This window comes from Bactrocera neohumeralis, chromosome 6, assembly GCF_024586455.1.
Source record: "Bactrocera neohumeralis isolate Rockhampton chromosome 6, APGP_CSIRO_Bneo_wtdbg2-racon-allhic-juicebox.fasta_v2, whole genome shotgun sequence".
Classification (NCBI taxonomy): Eukaryota; Metazoa; Arthropoda; class Insecta; order Diptera; family Tephritidae; genus Bactrocera; species Bactrocera neohumeralis.
The window spans coordinates 49,631,293-49,656,595 of record NC_065923.1 but is presented as its reverse complement, the minus strand read 5'-3'; the positions used below and the strand labels follow the sequence as shown (position 1 = coordinate 49,656,595).

The 25,303-nt window shown below is 35.1% G+C and overlaps 1 protein-coding gene across 3 annotated transcripts in view; it reads right to left on the bottom strand.

The window, feature by feature from the left end:
* LOC126763769 (cell adhesion molecule Dscam2) overlaps positions 1-25,303 on the bottom strand; it is a 69,374-nt gene that overhangs the window by 11,963 nt on the left and 32,108 nt on the right. For all 3 annotated transcript variants that reach the window (XM_050481544.1, XM_050481545.1, XM_050481546.1), the window contains exons 4-28: positions 22,166-22,287; positions 21,213-21,271; positions 21,024-21,100; positions 20,597-20,786; positions 19,989-20,154; positions 19,101-19,191; positions 17,272-17,359; positions 16,946-17,094; positions 15,591-15,714; positions 13,792-13,919; positions 12,010-12,146; positions 11,638-11,780; positions 10,356-10,517; positions 10,045-10,189; positions 9,541-9,977; positions 9,190-9,343; positions 8,537-8,654; positions 8,144-8,306; positions 6,214-6,711; positions 3,251-3,397; positions 2,900-3,052; positions 2,742-2,836; positions 1,797-2,683; positions 1,206-1,369; positions 995-1,141 (exon numbers count right to left, since the gene is read on the bottom strand). In XM_050481544.1, coding sequence (XP_050337501.1) covers positions 995-1,141; positions 1,206-1,369; positions 1,797-2,683; positions 2,742-2,836; positions 2,900-3,052; positions 3,251-3,397; positions 6,214-6,711; positions 8,144-8,306; positions 8,537-8,654; positions 9,190-9,343; positions 9,541-9,977; positions 10,045-10,189; positions 10,356-10,517; positions 11,638-11,780; positions 12,010-12,146; positions 13,792-13,919; positions 15,591-15,714; positions 16,946-17,094; positions 17,272-17,359; positions 19,101-19,191; positions 19,989-20,154; positions 20,597-20,786; positions 21,024-21,100; positions 21,213-21,271; positions 22,166-22,287 — 4,744 coding nt within the window. The remainder of the gene's footprint in view (positions 1-994; positions 1,142-1,205; positions 1,370-1,796; positions 2,684-2,741; positions 2,837-2,899; positions 3,053-3,250; positions 3,398-6,213; positions 6,712-8,143; positions 8,307-8,536; positions 8,655-9,189; positions 9,344-9,540; positions 9,978-10,044; positions 10,190-10,355; positions 10,518-11,637; positions 11,781-12,009; positions 12,147-13,791; positions 13,920-15,590; positions 15,715-16,945; positions 17,095-17,271; positions 17,360-19,100; positions 19,192-19,988; positions 20,155-20,596; positions 20,787-21,023; positions 21,101-21,212; positions 21,272-22,165; positions 22,288-25,303) is intronic.

The following is a 25,303-nucleotide window of genomic DNA, read 5'->3' as shown; positions in this document are numbered from 1 at the left end:
AAGGCCATTTATCCCTAGGTTAGGTTAGATGGCTGATCATAGATCGCACGTGGACTAGATGTAGTCCTTTGTGAAGCCATTGAAAATAGAACTCCCGTGTTCGGACTTAAAGATCGGCGAAACGCTTCGTAGCCAATACAAATTTGCAAAGGCGCTTAATTTCTACGCCCGCCAGTTCGGTGGGATGTCTGAAGGTATGCGCCCCCAAGTGTCTAAGTCTTGATCTCCCAAAAGCGGGGCAGTCAAGAAGGAAGTGCTGGCTAGTTTCTACCGCATCTTCTTCCAAACAGCTTCTGCATGCGGCGTCCGGTAGAATTCCCAGTCTTACAGCATGTATGCCAATAGGGCAGTTGCCCGTCAAGAGCTCCATCACTACCGAGAGGCTGGCCTTACTGAGGGCAAAGAGATCATTAGATCTCCTGCGATCTATATTGGGCCAGAAGGCTTTTGCGACCGCACAGGTACCAATGCTGGCCCAGCATTGACCAAGAAGCCGCGAGGCCCAACTATCCAGTAGTAGAGCACAGGAGGATGCGGGAGCACCGACCCGTCCCCATTCTACCAATAACGATTCTAGGGTGCCTTTCCTTGCTAGCTCATCAGCTTTGCAGTTACCTGCGATTCCGCTGTGGCCCGGCACCCATACCATCTAATACTATCCCTAACCAATATGGAAAACTTTTTTGTAACTATATATCTTCAAGAAATTGGCACGGATTATTGTATAAGGCAACGGTACAATATCCGAAGAAATCGTTCAGGTCGGACCACTATCATACAAACTGGACGATTAAAATGATGTTCTGGTGTAGACACTTTATCATTTGTGAGGGTATTATAGCTTCGATGCACTATATCACTATATACTTGTAGTAGTAAACGTTTTATTTCACACATACTTTTCTGCAATTAACTGATGAAACTAATGAGATGAAAATATTTATTAATATGAAACGGATTAGCTAAGTGAAATTAATATTACTTCCATACTTACTTCGTTTACGAATAAGTAGCACCGCTGCTATTATACCTAATAGCATAAACATTGAAAGACATACAGGAAGTAGCACCTTAAAGTTCGCATAAAAGGGACCATCACTCATGTGAGATACAGGATTCGCGTGATCTGTTGAATATATAACTGAAACCGAATATTTATATACATAAACCTAGATGTAAATATAGGGGCGTTAATTTGTGATTACCTCCTTGTGACGAGAGTGTTGTAAAATTGTACACTGCTGTTGTAGAGCCAGCATTATTGTGAGCTGTAACTTTTAGTTGATATTTAGTGCCAGGAACTAAATCACTAACCGTATAAATGCGTTCAGTCGGAGGAATATGATTTGAGATAACATTCCATTGGGATCTGTTAATTGATGACAACAACAACATCACATTTACTTATACAACTTTTTATTTAAATATATGGTTGGAAATGAAAATAGGTTTAATAAAAATTTTGCTTTTAATTTTCTACGGTTTTGCAGAAAAAAATCAGTTTTAATAAAGCCAAAATTTAATTTAAGTGCGAATACCCCCAACACAGTGTTATTAAAATAAGTTTGTTGTGGAATAATTATTTGTAAATAATTTTTATAGCATTTCAAACTTATGTACATATGTCATATTTATATCGATGACTCTAAGATATGCATTACGGACAGTAGCAAAAACCGAAAACAACCTGCAACTACCACAAATTCTGAAATAGTTTTTTTGAAATTAAATTCGATATCTAGGTAATTGCATAATTTGCTCTGCGTATTTTGTATTTCTTACTGCTGATAACTCACCTCCCAAACACCCTAGACTCAATCATGAAGTATAAAATGCCACACCCTCCATCGCCCCATGAGTCCAGCCAGCATGTGACACTGGTCGAATTGTTCGTGATCATTTGCGAATGTTTCGGTTGTACTGGTGGATTTCCTTTCGTGTAAGAATTCACAATGTCACACGGCAACCCTGTACCGATTTTGTTGTAAGCAGTTATGTAGAGTTGATAACGTGTCCCACACCATAAATTTGTTAATAAATGTGAGTTTGTTTTAGCATCCACTTGCAATTCCTCCCAATCACCATTTTCACGCTTATAATTTATTACATAACCAAGAATAGGGCTTCCACCGTGACTATTGTCCATCCATTCAAGATGTAAACTATCTGTATAACTATTCACCACCGTTAAGTTGGGTGCTTCTGGTGGTACTTTTATAACAATGTTATAGATAATCTCATCCTTTCCCCATGTATTCTCAACACTGCACGTATAATTACCAGCGTCGCTAGACTGGCATTCACGTATATAAAGAGTGCCGTTCTTCGCAATAACCTTGCGTGAGTTCGTATCCATATTATGACCATCTTGCCGCCAAATTGTAACGGGCGCTGGTGAACCAACTTTGAGGCAAGGCAATTCAAGATGCTCTTTCCAGGGGCTTATTAAACGCTGACTAAAAGATACAATGCGTGCGGGCACTTTGTTGTTCGGTGGCACAGTAACAACTTGTGTCTTCTCACCCTCACCAATTTTCGTAGACGCTGTTAACCAGAATTGATATGTGGCGGATTCTTGTGTGCGTTGAGTCTCGTGCATTTCAACAAAGGGACCAAGTATGCGCTTGTGAGTGCCTTCTTCACGACCCCCCTCCAACATGGACATATAGAAAGTGTAGCCGGTCTGAAAGTGAATTAGTCAAATAAAATTATCTGTATTTGATAAAATATTATATTTGTACAATATCGCCATTAGGAAATTCCGGTGGCAGCCAAGAAATAATGATTTTAGTGCTGGATGCAGGAATCGCTTTGATGGCTTGGGGCGCCGAAGGTACTATACGAATTCATAAAAATGATTATGTAATAAAAGTGAAAGATATTGATCGCAATATTTTACCATCCTCATGTGTGCGACAGTGAAATGGTTTCGTTTTCGTGCCGTCTCCAATCTTGGTATATGCGAGTACCCACACCGTATAATTAGTATATTTGCGTAAGTTTTCTATGGTAACATATTGATTGGTTGACTTCACAACATCGGGATCCGTTTCTTGATATGGATATAAAAATATATCAATTATTCATATGATATGATGATGTATTTATATGCAATCATAATGTTATTTGAATCACGAACTGAATAAAACCACTCCTTTTGACGATCTCTAAATTGTTAATGGTTGATAGCACGTGTTGAAATTCAACTTAAATTATAACGATTGGATAACTTAGGTTTTAAATTAATTACCGTATAATTCGTTAACAGATATAAAAAATACTTTGTATCCTTTGATCTTGCCATTTTGTCCATCAACATCTGGTGGTGACCATGTTATATAAATTGAAGTTGATCCAAGCACGTCGCATTGAGGACTCTCTGGAGGTGAAGAAGGCACTAAAAAAGAAGGAAATACATAACAGCTTTTCATTTGGAATATTGCCTAATTCGTTGTTCTATTATGTTTAATCTATATTTGTTCCAAACATTCAATTTTCGAGTTACAGAGCAGTTTATACAAAAACGGAGATGTGTTCTTTGTGATTTGTGCATAAAACACTACGAAATAAAAGTTGATCCATTTTGAGGTTTCCTACTTTTTTAATGAAAACAAAAACACAGAAACTTTAAATTTAATGGGGAATGTGTATTATCATTCGAAAGAATATTCTTTGGCATTTATTTTATGTCTTAGATGGTCCATTTGTTGAATCCAATTTTCAATGACTCGCTCGAGCATTTCGACTGATAACTGGCGAATGACACGCGTGATGTTTTGACCAAGGCCTAAATCGAAGTGGGATTGTCCGCTTATACCTTAGACTTTAAATATCCCCACAAGAAAAAGTGTAACGATGTGATATCACACGTTCTTAGTGGTCAATCGATCGACCCAATACAATAAATTCATTGATTGACGCGATGTGTGGGAAGTGGGGTCGCCTTGTTGAAACCACATGCCGCCAAGATCACAAGCTTCAATTTCATGCATCAAGTAGTTGGTTATCATGGTGCGATAATGGTCGCCATTGACGATTACGTACTCACCGTCATCATTTCTGAAGAAATATGGACTAATGATTCCAACGGCCCACAAACCACACCAAACCGTTGTTTTTTCTGGATGCAATGGCAGCTCTTGAATCTCTCCAGGCTGCTCTTCGTCCAAAATGCGGCAATTTGGCTTGCTTACATACCTATGGAGCCAGAAATGGGCTTCATCGCTGAACAAATTTTGGCTCGAAAACGTCGGATCTTCTTGGAACTTTACAATAGCCTATAGAGCGAAGCGATCGCGCTTGGGAAGGTCGACCGGCTTTAGTTCTTGTGCAAGCTGTATTTTGTATTGCTTTGTACGTGAAATGCAAGAAGTCGTTTCATACGTCAGTCCGGTTTAATGCGAACGTCGCCGAATCGATTCTCCACGGTTTTCGTGTACACTCTCACCTACAGCTGCTAAATTTTCTTCACTGCCTGCTGGACGTAGTTTAATCGAATATTATCCAATAATCAATGCTGGGTCTCAAGACGGGCCGATTATGTTGACCATAAGTTGAGCGAAGCCCGCGAATTACAACAACAAAACATGAATTTTCGTAATAAAGTTGATCGATTTGTAAACATTGTTCAGGCCATTATAAAATGCCACACCATATTGAATAAAAATAACATGACAGCTTGACATAACTGATGCGTGATCTGTCAAAAAAGGCTATTGAAAAAAGTACCTCTACTTGGATCACCCGTTACATACATACAATATATGAAGTATATGATTGTTTAACTATAATTGACAACCATACATAAACTGACATTTTTCTTGAAAAAATTTTTTTTTATAGCGTCGCCTGTTCTTTAGCATTTTAACTTATTGAGAATAATATAATAATATAAAGTTTCAGTTATTTAAACAAACTTTTAATTTTTGTTAAGGTTGAACATCACTTCAACCGAAACTTTTTTCAACGGATTGAGTTGATATCGATAATACCGAATTTAAAAACTCCAACCAAAATTATGTTAGGTGGAAAACCGTAACAGGGGTTGAATTGGGGGTATTCTGGTCTAGAAAAAAAAAATCGATTTTTTTTTCAATTAACTATTCAAAAATATGTGTACAAGACGATTTTTCAAAATTCGAATTATTTTCGGAGATATAGGCATTTTTCTGAGCCGGCATCCAAACTGGTTCGCCCGGAACTAATCGAACAGACTTCACGCGAAACTTTATACGCGTTTTTTTCAAAACTGACTTTTTCGGAACGATTTCTCAGGTTCTACTGGACCAATTTACTTGAAATTTTTATAGAGTCTTCTTTATAGGCTTGTCTATGGTTGGAACTAGCCCCATCCCCAAATTTTTATTATTATTATTTTTAAAAAAATGCGAAATAGTCAGAAAAATTGATCAAAAAAAACTTTTTTTTCAGGCAGTCGCCATTTTGTGAAAAAAATTTTTTCCCACTTTTCCGTAGTTCCGGTCATTGCGACATTATTCTAGATTTATAACCTTTTTTTTGGTTTCAGATAACTAAGAGGGTTGAAATCATGGGTATGGTCACGTGGAAATTTTTAGAGACCCCCCACTTCGTCAGCTCATAATTTTTGAAATTTTTTACTTTTTTTAGTTTTTAATTTTTTTCTGTACTCTTCTAAAATTAACAAATAACCAATAAGAAATGGATAGTAAAAATATTAATTGCCTTTTTTTACGACACTTTAAAAATTACCTGAAATTCATGCTTCTAGACCAGAATACCCCCTTAATAATTATTAATTATGCACCCAATGTAATGATTTTAGACTTTATGTTTGATTTTATATGGTAAATTGTTCAATTTGTTACATATTCTGAAAAAGATGACCAGTTCAGGTCTTACATAAGCCTCAACCGTCTGATATAATGATTTCCGCTCTTCTGGTTGATTTAAATCTTCCAAAAAACTAGACATACACAATGGGCAAAGAGTGTTTCTCTACGCCGTACTAATATAATGAGACTATATTCCCTCAGATTCTCTATCAATATGCATTGCATTGATACCGAATTGGCATGTTGATTTAGGTTGTTGTTTGTGGAAAAATTACTCAGATCTACATCATTAACAATATTTTAATTTCCGTCTGATTGGTTTTCATATCGGTAACCGATAACATGATATGTGTAACTACCTAATTGCGATAATGATCCACATCTGATCACTTTCACTTACCATCTTCCATTGTTTGCACGGCAATCTCTCTGCTTGGTGGCCCACTACCTTGACTTGTGTACGCTTGTACAATAACATGATACTGTGTATATTTGTTTAAATTACTCAATACAGTTTCACCGCCAAAATGTGAGCGCACTTCCACAGTTTTAAAGCTAAACCCTTGGGTAGGATTCACCTCTTTGTCTTCAGGTGACAACGACATCTGATATCCAACATAGTAGCCAAGCAATATTCCATTCCAATGATCGCGTTCTGGCGCATCCCAAGTGACTGATATCTCAGTCGAACTCTTTGCTTCTGCGCGCACATTCAACGGTGGTCCCGAAGGAACTTCCTCCAGTGTGGTTACTTGTACGACCTCTGAATACTCGGACGCACCCAATTTATTTTCAGAAGTCATCCGAAAATGGTAAGCTTTAGCTGGACGTAAGTTTTGTATATTAACAACCGTTTGTCCACCCGTGATCGCGATATGCTCTGCATTTTGCCAAATATCTATTCACATAAAATATCAAGTTGAAAAATTAATTAAAATGCTAATTTATATAGACAATATTTTAAAGTATGATTTTATTAAAAATTACAAGTATATTTAAAATAAAGAAATAACGAATTTTACATAGTGTTCAGTGGCTTTTATTTTTGGTTTGAATATACATTATTAAAACTCAATTAGCCGATAATACAAAGTGTTCTTCCTATGTCCAAGCAGAAAATAGGGATGGAAAGATTGTTTACAGAATCGATTCTCGATTCCGATTATTTTTTTATATTTTTCGATTCTAAGAATCGATTAATCGAGCACAAGAATCGGTTCTTTCGATTTTAATTGATTTTAAATTAAAAAGACAAAAATTTATTAATTAAATCACAAGGCATAAATTGAATGAATAATTCAAATCGATTAAAAAAAACACAAAAATAGATAAAAACAATTATATTTTTTTGTCTATAAATAATGTACCAAAAACATTACATTTCATATAAATTTTTTTTAAATAATTTAAGTTGTTTAAACAAGTTTAATAAAATAAGTTTTTAAATAAATTTAAAATAAGTAAAAGAGCAATAAACTAATTGTCAGTTTAAGAAAACCATACATTTTCCGGGACAGATCTTAAAAACGGAAGCATATTTAAGTGATCAGGCGTTAACCGGCTGCGAATTTGCTGCGAATTTCGATAAGTATTTTCTTGAAACTAGTCACTTAATTAATAGTAAAGTCGAATGTCAATAATCGATTCTTAATCGACTTCGACTACTGAAGATTGATTCAGAAAAATCGATTATTTTACGAGAAAACTCGATTATCGAGTAGAATCGGAATCGTGTTTACCATCCCTAGCAGAGAACTGATCCAAATTTCTTCAAAACTGAAGCTGACTGTAATGTTGCTGTCAATCGGGAACGCTATAGAGCTATGCTTAATAACTATATCTCGCTCGAATTGGAGGATGTTGAAGTAGACGACATTTAGTTCCAACAAAACGGCGCTACATGACTTGCAGCCGACGAAGTAATCAATTTATTGAAGCAAACTTTTGGTGAGCGCATTATCTACTAGATCGTGCGATTTAACAACCCTGGAGAATTTTTGACGGGATTTCGCTCGCTTGTCTACGCAGTTAAGCTGGAGACGATTGACGCTTTGGAAGAAAATATTCAGCAAGTTATTGCTGAGATACGGCCCCAATTGCCACAAAATTTGGCCTCTCGGTTGGAATTTATTCGAGCCAGTGGCCAAAACTATTTTTAAAATATAATGACAAATCCGTATCTTTATAATAAAGCTAAATTCTGAGCTATAATATAAAATTATAATCGTTGGATTTCTTCTTGGTAACCACATGTCTAAAAAACACGCTTTACTAATACCAACATTTATTTTGAATTATTGTTTGACTTTGTTAAAAAATCTTTCTCTTACCAGAAATTTGTTTATAGTATATATGATATCCTTCGATTGGACTGTTTCCAGCGAAGGGCTGACTCCAAGTAAGTTGCAGACTGCGTGATTGTTGTGAGTTAATACGCAAATTTTTCGGTTGCTCTGGAACCTCCTGTACAATTAACTGAATCGACATTTCATCCTATAAAGAAATAACACTTCTTTATCACATCACGAAAATTCTATATTTTTAAATTATATGTTGCATTCCAGTCGGTGTGAAACAACACCAACTAACATACGAAATTTAAGAAATTTCAATAAACCTTATGTAGGTGCAGCTCGGAATATACACATAAATTGACATCAAATATGTCACTATCACAAATATGGCGCTACACTTTATGAATATTTAAATTGCATAACACTTACCTGACCAAATGCATTGCTAGCTTGGCATATATAAATCCCAGTATCTTGTCGATACGTATGTGAAATGCCCAATTCAGAGACCATCCCATCATCTAATATTTGATCTCGAATGGTATACCTGAATGAAATGTGCATGAATAACAATGGAAGTTTTAGCGTTAAGAGTTTTATAAATACGGTTTTGTATTAACTCAGAGGAAGCCAGACCATTTGTTATATATATTTTAAGAAAACAACATCCCGATATCAATTCTCCTAGTTATCTATACTCTTTTTATTGTATTAATTTTTTCTATAAGGTCGAACCCAATCAATAGGCAGCAAGTAATTGTAAAAATGTGACACTACTCTAGGAACAAGGAGCAAGGGGAACGTACTGATATGAAAATTAGTTAGAGCCCAGTCACAAGTCACCACGAATGGGATGATGAAATAAAAGCAAATTTAAACCATCGAATTCGAAGGAAACAATAATTCGAGTGACAACTCACAAAAAAATTGGACTAAGTATAAGAGTTACAAAAGTACAGGTATAAGCAATTTTACGTGGTTATATATTTAGTTTTGTAGAAAAACGTAAATAATTTGATAGGCAGCGCTTTTTTAATAATTATGTAGAAACTACATATGTAATTTACACTTGGTTAATTTACCTGGAATCGAGTGACTCATCTAAATACTGCTGTGTTGCGTGCATTTTCCATTTGATGTCGATAGGATTATCACCCTGAACATTACATTGAATGTGCACCTGCTTTCCTTTCGCCACTGAAATCTGCTTAGTTTTGGTTTGAAAGTGAGCGGGTACTAAAATTATAAAATTACTTATTATTTTAATGCTATTCTAATTACAAATTAATATTTCTTATCATAATTTGATCAAATATTAGATTAATTATAACAATAAATCAACAATGAAACTAGTAAATATTTTAAAAATTATGAAAAAATAGAAGCATTTCTCAAAATTTATTTTCTAGAGCTAAACTAAATTTTTTACCCACCATTCACTTTAAGAAAAATTACTTTGCTGACACCTGAGCCGATGTTGTTTTTTGACTCACAGAGAAAGTGCCCCTGTGACTCCTTATTTATCTTCTTAAAGTATATCGTGCCATTCGGAAAGAGTTGCACAGTAGGTTCATATAAAAAGTCTTTATATTCTCCCGGTGTCGGACCGATTGCCTTTTTCCATGTAATTGTTGGTTTTGGATATCCAGAAGACTGACAATGTAGTAAAACATCTTGTCCAGCCTGCGCGCTTGAGTCTTTTGGTTCCAATATCCACTTTGGAGGCACATTCACTGTTAGCGGTACAGTGAAGCGTTCCAAACCGGCAATATTACTGGCAATACATGTATAGTTGCCCGAGTGTTCCGAGGTAATATGTTCTATCACTAAACTGGCAGAGTATTCATCTAATCGACGAAATACCTCATTCCTTCAAACAAATTAAACAAAGCTGCTTTAAATGTTTAAGATATGGACTTCATTATTATTGAACTTACCCTGTTCCTATTAATGGTTTTCCATTACGCTCCCAACGAAAACTCACTGGCAAATCTCCCTCCAGTATCTGGCAAGAAATCGCGGCCCGCATTCCTTCACGCAACATATTCGTCATTGCCTGAATTGGCATTATTTTTGGGGGAACTACATAAAAACAAAAAATATTTTATATATACAGACAGACCTACATACATATATATAGCACAATACATATTTTATGCTGTTTAATAGTTCACTTATCAGTTTTTTTAATTTTCTATTAATATTTTTTTTTATGCACTGATGTTCATTTCCTTTAATTAGCATTTACCTAGAACTTGTATTTCCACGTTACGGCGCGAAGTTTGCTTCTGTTTATTTTGAGCCATGCATGTGTAAGTTCCAGCATCCTCGAGTCGCTGCAGTTGCTCTATTATTAGAGTGCCGTTGTTGTATGCGCGCTGCCTGCGATTTATAGGCAGTGTTTGACCATCTTTTGAACGCGTTGAATTTCGCCAAAATTAAAAATAAATAGTGAAAATCGAAGAAAAACTACATTTAGTGGATTTGGAAATAGTATTCGGAACAAGGTAATAGTGGTTTAGAACAACTTTGTTGGAAAGCTAAATTTAAATAGGTACACGTTTAACAAAGTTGCACTTGCGCCTCCAGGTTTTAGCGAAATCGCTCAATTTTCGATAACATATGAATTATAACAACTGAGGTCGTTATAGTTTATGTAATGTACTTCAACAGTTAATTTCAATGTGTATATAGAGGGTGTTTTTTATGCATGTGGTTTTCGAGAAGGCGATTTGCATATAATTTAATATTATATGGCCAAGAATTTGACTTTATTGTAAAAATAAGATTTCGCCGTACCACAGCGGCTGGCTCGAGTAAATTTCAGCCGAGAATCCAATTTTCGGACATTTTTTGCAGTAATTGGAACTGGTCGGTAATAAGCACCCATATTATCTTCCACGGTGTCAATCGACTCAATTATTTTCTTCAATAAATTGATTGATTTGTTAGCTGTATGGCATTTAACTCCGTCTTGCTAAAACCAAAGGCCGTCCACATCAGCATCCTCCAATTCAGACACGTAAAAGTCATTAATATTAGCTCTATAGTTCCCCATTGATTCCCTCTGCCCATAAAGCGCACCAAACAGTGACTTTTGAGAATGTAACGGCGTCTAAACTACGGAATGCGGATTATCGTCACTCTAAATGGGACAATTACGTTTCTAAACATACCCATTTAACCAAAGTGGGCTTCATCGATGAACAAAATATCTTATGAAAATCGGGATTAGTGGCCACCCCTTTTTGGTAATAAATTTTCACGATTTGAAAATGTTGTTTAGGAGTAAGTATGTTTATTACGAAATGGTAAATCTTTAACAGCTATGAAAAAGACCAACTCCGTAAAAGGTATTGCCTCATAGAAAACCACATGTCTAAACAAATAACACCCATACGTAACTTATGTATGTAAGTAAATAAAGAGAAATGTAATGAGACATGCGTCTTATGAGCAAACAAATTTGAGACGATAGATAAAAAGTTTCACTTTACTAAGTAATAATAAAATCAAATAAATATAATTACCACGCTCCCAATGAATTTTATCTATTGGATAACCTGCTACAGGGCACGTTACTGTTAAATCTGAGCCTGAGATACCAGTTATTTTAGGCATTTCTCGAATAAATGGAAGCCCGTAGATATTCACCTTAGCGCTATGTGATACTCTGCAATATTAAGGATATTTGATTATTTTTTCTACACACATAAATTCTACATTGTATGAGGTATTGGAACCTCGAATATCTTCGAACCATCTGACTAATCAGAAATAAAAGCGATGGATATTATTAATAGCAAAAAATGTATATATGCAAAAATATAAAATGAAAGCCGTCCGGAAATATATAATCATGGACTATTATGTACAGATTACCGTTATATGAAAATACATACTTCCCAATTGAATTTTGTGCTGTACAAGCGTATTCGCCGCCATCTTCCTCTTTGACGTTTGATATGTTCACGTGACTGATAACGTCATCATGTATGGTTACATATTGACCAACCAAAAATCGAGAGTTGTCCGGAATCTGAAATAGAAATGATTTACATCAGAAGGAAACGCATTGAATACAGCCGTTAGGTTTATCACTGTTTTGTTTGAAATAATTAGATCAAATTGGAATACGAAGGCTGCTATATATATTCTGGCCTAGGGCAACACTAAGTGTTGCCAGGTGCAATCTGACATTTCCATTGGAAAGTTTGACATTTTTTAGCATAACATCACTCAAAACGTTTTGTCATTTAATCGTGAATTGTTTTATTTACATGGAATTAAAAAATTCATCTCGGCAAAAAAATGGAATTAACTCGTGAACATTCTCGTGCGATCATTTTTCACAACTTTCGACGTGGATTATCACGACAAGAGTGCATCGATGAACTAAAATCTTTGTATGGCTATGAAGCACCATCCTATAGCACTGTGAAAAACTGGTACAACGAATTCAATCGTGGCCGACGCTCGCTCAAAAAACCAGAAAACATCGATGCCGTACGTGAACTGATAATGCAAGACCGTCATGTAGCATACCTTCAGATAGAGGCATGCCTATGCATTTCTCCCACCAGCATACATTCCATATGAACACCTGGCCGTAAAAAAGGTTTGTTCTCGTTGGATCCGGCACGATTTGACAATCGCCCAAGAAAAGGCACGTGTGGATTGGTGTAAAGAAACGCTAAAAAATACGATCGCGGTGCTTCAAAAGAATTCGTATGAGCCCGAAATAAAACAGCAATCGACAAAAAAAAAATAAAATAAAAAAAAAACAAAAAAAAAAAAAAAACAAAAAAAAACATTTTCGTTGATAAATATGCCTATTTACATTATTAGGCCAGAAATATATATAGCAACCTACGTATTGGCACCTAAGCCCACGTAACTTCATATATGATTTTATAATAGAAATTTGAAATATTCGACATTTTTATAATAAACACAAAATTAGGCGAAAATGATTTGAAATTTTTCGAAAATTGGGCGTGGCCCGTCTCTTAATAAGTTTAATGCACGTATCTCACAAATCCCTAAAGCTATATAAAAACAAATTCGCTAAATGCAAATCTTTTCGGCTACTCTTTTGCCAACTAATTTGTTGAAGACTAATAAAAAAGCGATATTTCTCTAAATAAGTATTATTATACTCTAAACAAGTATTAAATTACACATACTATAATGACATGACTTAATTAATCAATGAACGCGGTTATCCAACATTATATCAAATCCTATACCTCAGTAACTACTCGACCAATTTCAATCAAATTTAGGGCACTAAAACTTTTTGGCGTTCTTCAGCTGTAGTGTTACGAAATAGAGGAAATCGAATAATCACACCTACTTCCCATTTATAACAGTTTTAGTTTCCATATGAATATTTCATTCTGTAGCACGTTATCGAAATAACACAAATAGTAGGTACTTTTAAGGTATACCAACTCGCATCTACAAATTGTCGAAATGGGATCATAACTTTTCAAGCCTCCAAAAACTGAAAAGGTGGATCCCAGTGCCTATACCTGATGAAGTTATCATCCGTCTACATGTATGTAAGTGTTAAAGCTGACTTCAAACGTCTAATGAGCTTTTGCCATATAATTAATATTGTCGTCTTAACAGCAACTATTATTCGGTGCGTTTAATATGATATTTTTGATTCGGATACTTACCGGGAATCCATCGAGTGACCATGTAAATTGCGGTAAAGGATTTCCAGTTGCTACACATTTTAACGACACAGTGGGTCCGGGCTGCAATGTTTGCTCCGAAAACCAATAAAGTAATTCTGGAGATGCATCTGAAAAAAATTAAAACCATATATTAAATTGTGAAGAATAAGAACACTTTGGTATATATACATACTTGGATTTAAAAATATACATGTGTAACTCGTATCAAGATAAGCAAAAACAAACGATCTTGAAAATTTATGGTTTTTAACATCGAAAACAAATTTAAATTGTAAACAACCCCTTAGAAAACAGAAAATTATGTCAAGGAAAATCAATATTTCGACGAGATCAATATCGACTTTTCGAGATGACACGGCACGGTCAACGGCTATGAAAATATCATTTTTATATGTGAAAAATGTTTCATGTTGAAGAGGTTTTTAATAAGGAAAACGAGCAAATATATGCAAAAACTTCCAAAGACGCAAAACAAGATATACCTGGTCACATTCCAGCTGCTTTAATGGTCTACTGTAAAGTAGATAGATCTTCACTTAACTCTACAAAAATATTAAAGCTGGGGCAAAAGTGTACCAGCAGGATATTTTAGAAGCCGTAGTATAGCAATTAAGCAATACTCTTTTCTATGGAGAGCATTGGATCTTCCAGCAAGATACTGAACCATCCAGGAGTGGCTTAAAAGCAATATTCCTGATTTCATAGCTGCAGATGACGTCTGGTAAATCATGTTTAAGTCCATTGGATACAGTTTGTGATCAGATTTGGAGAACATGGCCTGTCGAATACCCCACAAAAATGTGGAAAGTATCAAAAAATATTTGGTTCAAGCAGCATCATCAATACCAATAAAAACTTTGAGAAAGCAAAAGGAGACCATTTCGAATATAATTTTGTATATCGTAATGACAGGCCTAAATTAAATTGGGTAGTCGAAAAGTTTTTTCGTATTTCTAATCAAACTTCTGTTTTTATATTTATACTAATAAATAAATAAACAAAAATGTACCATTTTGGTCGACCACTTTTTGCCATTTTTCCCGCTAGAGACATTATTCCATCAGTGTAAAACTTTCATCAGCGTAAATCGAAATTTCCAGAACGAAAGCGAGCGAACCATTGTTGTGCTACACGAACTGATACAGCATCGTGTCCGTAAACTTCAAAAATTTTATTGGTGGCTTGCGTGGCATTCTTCCTTTTTTATACACAAATTTCAAAATATAGCGAATTTCTTCATTATTTTCACTCATTTTTGAACAGCTGTAACTTTTTTTAAATTCCCCAAATGAAGTTAAATGTAGCTTAAATGAAGATTAAAATCTCACCAACACTATACTATAGGGTATGACACAATATAATTGGTAGCACTAGTGTTAGTATATGGCAACGACATCTAATGTCAAATACGAAACGACTTTTTCGACTACATGTCTATACTATGTATGTACATGTATAATCCGCCATAACCTAATCCTATGAGCAAAAATTAGTTATCCTCTCAAGTTAAGTAATGTGTAAACTAAGTTTTCTTTCTTGTATAAAAAGCATATAGTATAAGAACTGGTATATGAAGTCAAAAACGAATGAATGAGCAATATATGGCGATATCTGAACATGAAAGATGTTATATTTAAAGCATTAAATTAATAACTCAATTTTTCTTATGTGAAAAATGTATGCAATGGATGAATATTAAATCATATAACTTGGTGTCATTTATATTTATGCATAATAATAATTATTGTTATTTTATTTTATTTAAACACACAGCTTACCTCCCAGTTGTAGTTCAGCTGTCGACTGAATCTGCTCCCACTCATTCGAAACAAAGCACTGATACATCCCAGGATCGTCCTTTTGCACTTTCTTAATTATCAGTCTTGGTGGGTCAGTTAGTATCTGTAAAATGAAAATAATAATTGTAATATGTTTTTTACAATTTTTCAATGTTATTTATTACTAATTAAACAAATAATGAATGGCTAAATTCAGTTGTAACCGAACATTTTCTACATACAACATATGATGCAGTGTTGTGGTGGAAGTCATTTTCGAAAAAGTGTCGGATTAAACAACAAGGAACAAGTGCAACGGACCTACTTGCTGTGGATTAAGAACGCAATGAAAATTACGTCAACTAAGCCTCTGGAGATTACCCTTGACATCCGGCCAATACATTCACAAGTGAAGTATGATGCTTATTTAGGCACCAACGTGCCGCTCTACCATAGTGACAACGTAGTTGTTCCTCTAAGTTTCATTAAGATATCTCACAGGTTGGCCAACATTTTCGGTAAAAAGTGAGCCATAGACACAGAGGTCCACTAATTCGTTATTTGCATTCGGCAATACCTCTCATCCCTCTCTGCTTGAAAGTCCCTACATAAGTTATTAAGCGACTAATGAAAGGGCTGTACTGAATTTATTAAACCAAAAATGATTTAGAAAATATGTCCGTCGACATACATACATACAGCACAATCATTATATAAGAACTTAAATTCTTCAAGATGTCTTGCAAATTGAATGATACTCATATTACTATCTGAGTACTTTAATAAGTATATTTCGACAACTTGAAGGCCTTGACAATATTTATGTAAAGCTCCAAAAATTAGGCTATAGTTTTAGTGATAACCTCTTCATTCGACCCTAATTTCTGCTTACACGCAAGGAATCAATTTCATATTACGGCACACATTGTACCCTTGTACAGATAATCAATTAAGATCAGACCTAGAAAACGGCAGCCATCCTCTTCCTAGTGTTTCGTCGGCTGCGACACGAATATACGCTGGGGAGTGATTTCACGGTTGCACTTGTTATCCGGAGTAAGTGAACGCAACACAGCTCAGACGGAATTCTTATGTCTACTATTAAATTTAATATGTGGTCTAAGCGGTTTTTGTTTCGCCTATCCCACGTTCGTTCAATCAATAGTCTATCAGTACGAGTTCAGGGTATTTGTTACGTGTTAACCGATTCCGGAACAGGCACAATGATTATCGGACCCATCTGCAATATCATTTGACAACCAAAGCAAAAAGTTGGAAAACTCTTTACAGAGTTGCTTCAAAGCGCAATAATATAATTGTCATATATTTATATTTTATATTTGTATTTAACTTACCTCTACTCGATTGTCACGCAATATTGGTTTTCCGTCATGTAACCAATTGACATCATGCACCGGATGTCCGGACACTATACATTGAAATTGCGCATCCTTGTCCACATCCACTGTTTGTACCTGAGGCTGCAGATGTGCTGTTAAGGGTGCTATATAAAAAATAATGTGATAAATTCAAGTTCCTTAAATAACGGTGTAAAATCATCTTCATGCTGTTAGTATAGGAATCTTCATAGCCATTATACCACACTGATATGTGTAGCATCAAAATTTCTACACTACAAATTAGTATTCCATTTCAGTGATTTTATTATTATGTTACCTACCCGTTACCGTTAATGACACTTGAATTGTTTCCTCGCCGGCAGTGTTGTTAACCCAACAAAGATATTTTCCACTATCTTCTAGACGGGCCTAAAATAGATTAGTATAAAAATAATCATTTAACTTTAACGCATGCCTAATTACATACATATAATATGTACACAGTCATCATAAAAAAATAGAATGCTTGAAAATTGAGTGACAACAATAAGGTACAATATTGCAACAAATTGAAAATATTTCTTACTGCAATGTTCCCAAAAAAGTACGTATATTAAAATAAAAAAAGTTCGAAAGATTATGAAAATTGTAACTTGTATGAAAACAGCAATCCTCATACCACGAAAGTAGTTTACTTTGAGATCATGAAGAGTTTTTTTTTTAACAAAATATCGTCAACAACATAAGCAAAACCCAACCAATTGTCTCATAAAATAACAACAGTTCTCAATAATAATAAGAGTTAGAAAATACTTTATTAAAAACTGTATAACCTAAAATTGATCAAAATCGATAGAGATATACAAATATCAAGTGATCAGAATGATGAGACGAATTGATGATGAGATATCTTGATGAAACTTATTCATTCTTCGATCAGATTCTTTCACTTTTCATTTTGACAATTTATGAATCAAGGAAAATAAGTTGTTAAAGTCAATATCCGAAATGGCCATATGGGCATAGCGTTTCACGTTTAATGTATTCAATTGACTCGATCGGAAGGAATTCGCAGTGCGCCACACCACGATAATCGAAGAAAACTATCAACATAACCTTGATTTTTAACCTGCTTTGACGTGGTTTTTTCGGTTTCGGCTCACATTTGTCACGATATTCGACGGATTGACCATCTGTTTCTGTGTCGTAAGCATAGATCCAAGACTCATCGTCAGTAATATAATACGGTTCTTGACATTCTGGTAGTTTAAATTATTTCACAGACGTTAACGCGATGCTGTTTTAGTAGTTCCTTTTAGTAATTTTGTAACCAATGGTGCTTTTACTTTTCTTAGGCCTAAATGATCGTTCAAAATAGGTTTCACTGGTCCTTCTGATATTCCAACGATCTCTGTATGTTAACCGTCAATTCTCAAACACCAATCCCTTAATTTATTGATATGTTGATCATTAGTTGATGTTGATGGACGTCCTGGACATGGTTTGTCGTCAACGTGTTCTCGACCCTCTATGAATAATTCGTACCAATCAAAAACACTTGCTCGTGACAAACAATTATCACCGAATGCCTTCTCCAACATTCTGAACGTTTCAGCATCAGAAATTTCATTCCGCACACAAAATGTAATGGAACATCTTTGTACAATAATTTCACTCATCGTAAAAATCGCCAAATGCACTTTATGTGCTATACTTCACAAGGCTACAAGCTTATACTAAACACTAATGATTATTTTGATGATATATTTGGCATAGATGTCACTAACAGTCATACCAACTTAGAAAATAGTTTTGGCAGCCTTTTCTAAAAGCGCGAATATAGTTCAGGACATCTCTTCCTGAGTGTTCTGATGCTAAAAATTAATCAAATCGGTTCAACACTTGACTGTTGACTTTATAAAAATTTATAGAAATCGGCCAAGACCTTGATTTATATTTAATTATAAAGATTTTCAAGAGGGTTGAAAGTAGATGAATAAGTAACATAAAACATGTAATGAACTTAATTTAAAATCTATTAAAATAAATATATATATAAAACGAAATTACTATATAGAAATTTGACTTGGTTACATCATTGTTAAATATTTCTTATGTATTGTAAGTAGCTACGTTTGGAAATATGTTACCGGTTAATTTTTCATATTACCTTCGCTATCTTTAACAATCCTGCAGAAACGATTGTAATGCGCTCACTTAGCTGCAGAGGCAATAGTTGTTCGTTTTCCTCCTTGAACCAGCTGAAAAAAATAATAGGACGGGATAAAAAAATAATAAGCGAAGTTTCATTATATTTAGGCACAAATTTCATACAACTCAATTATAAACTCCATCTGATTCTTGTATACAAACCAAGCCACAATGAAAATATTATTACTTTAAAATAAAGTATTACAACATATGGTACTTTGATTGTGGATTTTACGCCTGTCATTGCACATGTCAATCAGCTTACTATAATTAGTAGGTAAAAACAGGAAAATTGTTGAGAGACTTTTAGAATTTAGACTGACCATAAGAATAAGGGATATTAAAGATGTTCTTCAAGTTAAAAACACTTGAGAACAACGGTTACAAAATATTATGAACTGATAAATTTTATCACAACGCTAGTTACATGTCAGTTTTATACGTATGTATATTCAGTAGAGCAGTCAATCTGCAACCTGAATGAATTATGCAGCTGAATCTGCAACCAAAGTAGTTGACTTGTTTATCCTCTTTGGAAGAACTTAGTGCAATAAGAAGCTTCAGGAATCTCAAGCGAGGGTGTTTGCAAAAAAAAATCAACTTGGGGAAATAACTAATCACTAATACACCCGTACATTGTTTCCGCCTAGTAGGTTTTATTTTTGTTTCATGTTCCAAATTCATCGTATTGATTGAAAAATACTGAATTTCGTAGCCTTTTCTATAAACAGTGACTCAACTACTGTTATTATTATTTGATGAGGCTGCACTAAGTTTGAGGTGCGTTCATTGCATTACTTAATACTTTAACTACATACAGAGTATATACTAATACATATGTACATACCGATAAGTTGGCACAGGATGACCTTGAGCGATACAAGGCAGTGTTGTTTGTCCATTAAGCATAACATGTCGAAGTGAGTGCTTTTCGACGTTTATGCGCGGTTGCACCATACCTTTTGGTTCTGTGACAATGATGCGTCCAGGATATGTAGATATTTGAATTTCACCTGGAATTAAATATAATAAGCTATTAATGAAGCAAGCAAGCACATATGAATAAGTTTTTATATTGCGACTCACATCAATTATTATTATTGTTACCTAAACATATTGCAAAAATAATGAACTACCCCTTCTGGTAATATAGATCACCTATGTATATTATTTTTAGTATATTTTATTTTGCTCGGGCAGCACATTTTTTTCTTATTTTTCGTAATTCGTTGCCAGTAGGTTTTATATCTGAATCCTATCAGCATATTTAACTTTACAACAGATAACTAAACCGTTAATGAAAATATTGAATTCACATTTTATCGTTTTCTAGAGTCTATATATGAGGACGAAAGAGTTAAAATATTGAAAATTTTCTTCTAAAATTTGTCTTGTTTAACATACTGACTATTTGAATTCTCTGACTTATCCCCCCCTACATATATGTATGTTTACCTGTTAGTCGATTCACAGTGCGGCAGGTGTAACTCTTAAATGCGTCATTTGTCCCCGCGTTATTTATATAGAGTTCGCCATTTGATAGCACTGTATATTTTCCACCAATGTCCGTGTTAGGATAGAGATGCATGCCAGTGTCTTGAACCCAAGCTGTCACCATAACAAATTCAGACATGTAGCTGGGCACCTGCAAAGGTTAAGGAAAGATTAATAATTTTCGAACTATACTATATGTATATTGTACTAATATATGAATAGTAGGAAATTGAATTTCAGTTATAGGTCTAAAGTATTGACTTAACTACAATAAGTACAATAAGTAGAATTGAGTGCAACGTATACTTAAATTTAATTTGTTAAAATTGAAGAACTGCAGTTATTACTAACATATCTGCGAGCATGAAGTTGGTTTTATTATACTCACCTGGCACTTTAAAACAGCCGTGTTGCCAGACATCACATATTCATCATGAACTTGCACTGTATATTTTTGGTTGACAACTTTGTGAAATAAAAAGCAAAACGCAGAAATCAGTATATATGTATGCATGTACATAACCGAAGGAAAAGAAATTAATTATTCATATATATTTTTAAGTTAAGGTATATTTACCTCCACGCACGTGCACCTCCCTGCTCAGTATCGTACCAACAAGATTTCTTAATTTACATCTACAAAAATTAGAAGTAAAATAAAGGAATCTTGTAAGAATCTTATTTGACTAGCGCTTAAACTAAAATTTTAGGTTTTGAATTTTTTGTTTTTTTAAGAAGAGGGAAATTTTTTTTTAAGAAGAGGGAACATCTGTAAGACGAAATACCAATATCAACTGAAAACAAAGAATTAATTAGACACGAAGTGTGTTACTACATGAATTTTCCATCCTATTTCGATTTTCATCAGAAACTTCTCTCTTAAACTATTTTCGCAAATATTCTTTTAAATTAAACAGAAAAAAATTAATTAAATTTCCAATAAGTATAATATAAAAAACATATTCATAAACAATCCTTTTAGCACAATTGTAAATGTCATGTTAACAAAGCTTTCATCGATTCGCTGTTTCCCTGCTGCACGTATTCGCTGCACAGAGACCATACAACCAGAGAATGGTAAAGAACTTGCACCAACTCATTTGTTGTACGTTTTCTGGTGAAGGGTCATCTTCCTTAGTATTCCGTTTACGGCATCCTTCCTGCCTGTTGGAGTCCGCCTTACAGTCGGGAGCGAAATGGTGGGCTGTGTGCTTGTCCTAATCTGCCATTTTTTGGGATGTGGAAACCAAAAGCTTATTAATTTCCTAACGGAATATGATCTAGCCTTAGTATTGAATCTTTAATGCTTAACCCTTCAGATTGCTACATTCTGTTAACTTTTTACCCATTATTTTTTCGCTTCCGTGTTTCTTAGTTTAATTTACTAAAAAAATGCGGTTCAATGCATTTCAATTTAAACAAACTTACTCTTAGGTGTACAAACATACTCGTATTTCACATCTTGCACGAATATCAAAATTCTCTTAAAGTACCAACTCATAATTGTTATAGTATGTATATAATGCCTACCTGTAAACTGTAGCATGTACTTCATGCCTATACTTTTCTGCTGAAAACGGATAAAACATTAGGCTACCATTGGAGAGTGTGAAGACCATGTCCTGTTGGGGAGGTATTGGAGTCCATTCCACCTAAAAATATGAATGCGTTATATAGTGTTACTAATTAATGCGGGGTAAACTGTCTATAAAACATTATTAAAGAAAAAGATTTGGCCCAAGTATGTCTATTTTGAATGGCACGGCGCACACAAACCATTCGATTTCATTCTGGGGCTTATTAAAGGTCAAAAATAGGTATTCATATCTTCGTCTGATAAATGTTGGATAGCAGCATAGAGAACTCCGGATGGAGGCTCAACATCGAACAAAAAACATCCGGAAAGAGTAAATCTTTCTGAACTACAGGTTCAATTCCATTGTCATAAGTCCCTGGAAACCAAAAACTCCAATGTTTCAGGTAAAAAGGTTGCTTCGGCTGCTGTTAAAAGCAGAGTGCTACCCTCCACACAGGAACTCCTGGAGAGGATGTATGCGCATTGGGCCGCTCTGACGTCGCAAAAAGTACTATCGAATAAAAAACATCTTATGCAATAACCGCTGTTCGGAGTAGTGGTCTGAGAGATTAGTGAGTCTAATTTTAAATTCATTATTCGTATTATTTAGATAGGTAATGATTGAAGGGCGCCAGCATTCAAGAAAATGTCCTTGACGAAATTATTCAGGTCGTGATCCCCCAATTCACATCCAAAACTGGAATATTTTTAGGATACTGTAAAGATAAGTAAGAGTAAAGGGGATCAGCTAGGGTTCAGTGGTGGAGCGATTCTTGGTTCGGGAGAGCGACAAAACAGTATATTATGGTTCAATAAAATCTCCAATCAGAAAACCGATCATTTAACTTTTTAACAAAGCTAAGCGAACCGGACTGGGTAATTATGAGGGTTTTTCTCACTGCTGACTCGATTATGTGGACACAGGCAGAAACGACATGGCCCCGTGTGCAGACGGCATCTACAAAAGGGAGGGGATATCATATTGCCCTACTTTGTCAAGTTGATGAGAGACAGCATTGCGAATAGTGGAATAGTGGAATAATAGTGGGGTCTCTAAAGTTCGATAGATAACGAAGAGATGTCTATCACGTCCTTCTTAGACAAAAAAGGTGCTTTGACAGAGGCAAGGGTAACAAAACAAATACCTCTGGAAACGATGTTATAAATTTAAATTAAATGTTAACCATTGTCCCTTTCATCAGAAGAACAAGCATGAGGAATAGTCTTGGTTGAATACACGAAAGCACTCTTGATATGCAAATGACTGGCAGGAAAACTCTGAAAATGTAAGCAAGGAATCATTAGGGCGATGTACATATAGCATGACTGGAAGGCCCATAGTTACATAAGGGGCGGGTCGCGTGACATCGAGGCTTCAACTCTCGAAAATGCAAACTTTGTTGTGGCTGAGCACGTCGCCGTCGGCAGCACGGGAAATCTATTTGGAACTTACACCACGCCTATTGTGAACAATCAAATCGCAAAACATACCATGCTGCATATAAAAACAGAGGGGTATGGTGGAGATAAAGTTATTTCAATGGAAAAGCAATTAACTGTTACCCATGGCAGAAAGGTCGATTATTGCGACCCCAGATATACACCTCTAGGAGCAACTAACGCAATGGATGTCATATTGTCATACTCAGGAATAGTCAGGCCGCACTCAAAGCGATATCGTTTTACGATATTAAATCGTTAATGATGCAGTCTGTGACCAGGTTCACCTTATCTGGGTGCGTCGGCATGGAAGGATGGTTGGACCAGAACTTTTTTGCGGTTGTTCCAGCTATTATGAGCAACTTATACAGGCTCAAGAAGCACCTGTGCAATATTTGTAAAACCTATCATTCAAAATGTCGATTCTGTGACATGGAACCAGAAATTTCGTAGCTACTGCTTCCAGATTGCGTAGCGATCTGCGGACGCAGGAATAATTCTCTTGGATTCATAGATACATTGCAATCAATCTTACTAGGCAATCCTGGTATTTATTAACTGCATATTCACACATATTACAGCATAAAACAATATGAGTGGAAGGAGCTGCGAGCAAAAAATCTTTCTTATTTAGAAAATTAGAGGGGAGTAGTAAAATACTTTTAAAATTGGTCAAGTGTGCAGTTAGAACGCAACCATGGTTTCACAACATCGACACAAACCGTAAATCGAACACTGAACACTAATAATAATCAAGAATAGAAAATGAGTGTGTATTATGAAATTGTACATCCTTTTGATAACAGTAGACAATTTATATAAAATCCATTTTAAATTGTACCACACTTTTTCCCTTTACAATGGATAAATCATGCTTCAATAAACATATCAAAAACTTAGCATATAAAAGAATACCTCTAACATGTGACAACACTCATTAAAATATAGTCGAAATCAATACAAATCCACTTTTTTATACCGAAAAAATCAGTCAACTCTCAATGGAAAAATCGGTTATCACTTCCGCTGAAGGTATTTCATCGGCTTTTATCTTTGAAAATTGCGATAGCACAAAACTTAGACACCCGAACTTAGCTCTTTTTGACCTGTATAATATAAAGTATTGTCCTCCTTACTTGTTATGCCCTGGACATATTATTAATATTAATATTAAGTTTGCCACAAAGAATGTAACACCCAGAGGGACACGTCGAAGACCCTATAAAATATATGTATATGTAATCAATCAATAAGACCGGCTGAGTCGTTTCCACGACAGTCGGGTCTACGTAATCGGAACGGGCCGGATTTTTATCCGGCCAAGGAATGTCAACTCGGCAGAACTCTACCCTTACAACAATAACAAGGAGCTTAGTCTATTTTGCCAAGTCCGTTTGTCTGTCCGCTTCTTTCTCTCCAAGAAGCTCATGGCTGTCATACAAACTGAACGACCCAAATCCAGCTATTGTGTAGAAAACTTTTGTTTTTGGCGATATATAGTACAATAATAGAAATAGAAGCGGAGCTTAAGTTGGGAATCAGCAACGTAACCATTCGACGACGACTGATGAATGAAAATTTTAATGCGTGAAGCCCACGAAAGTTGCCTTTACTTAGTCAAAGATATATCAAATCCCGGTTGGAGTTCGCCA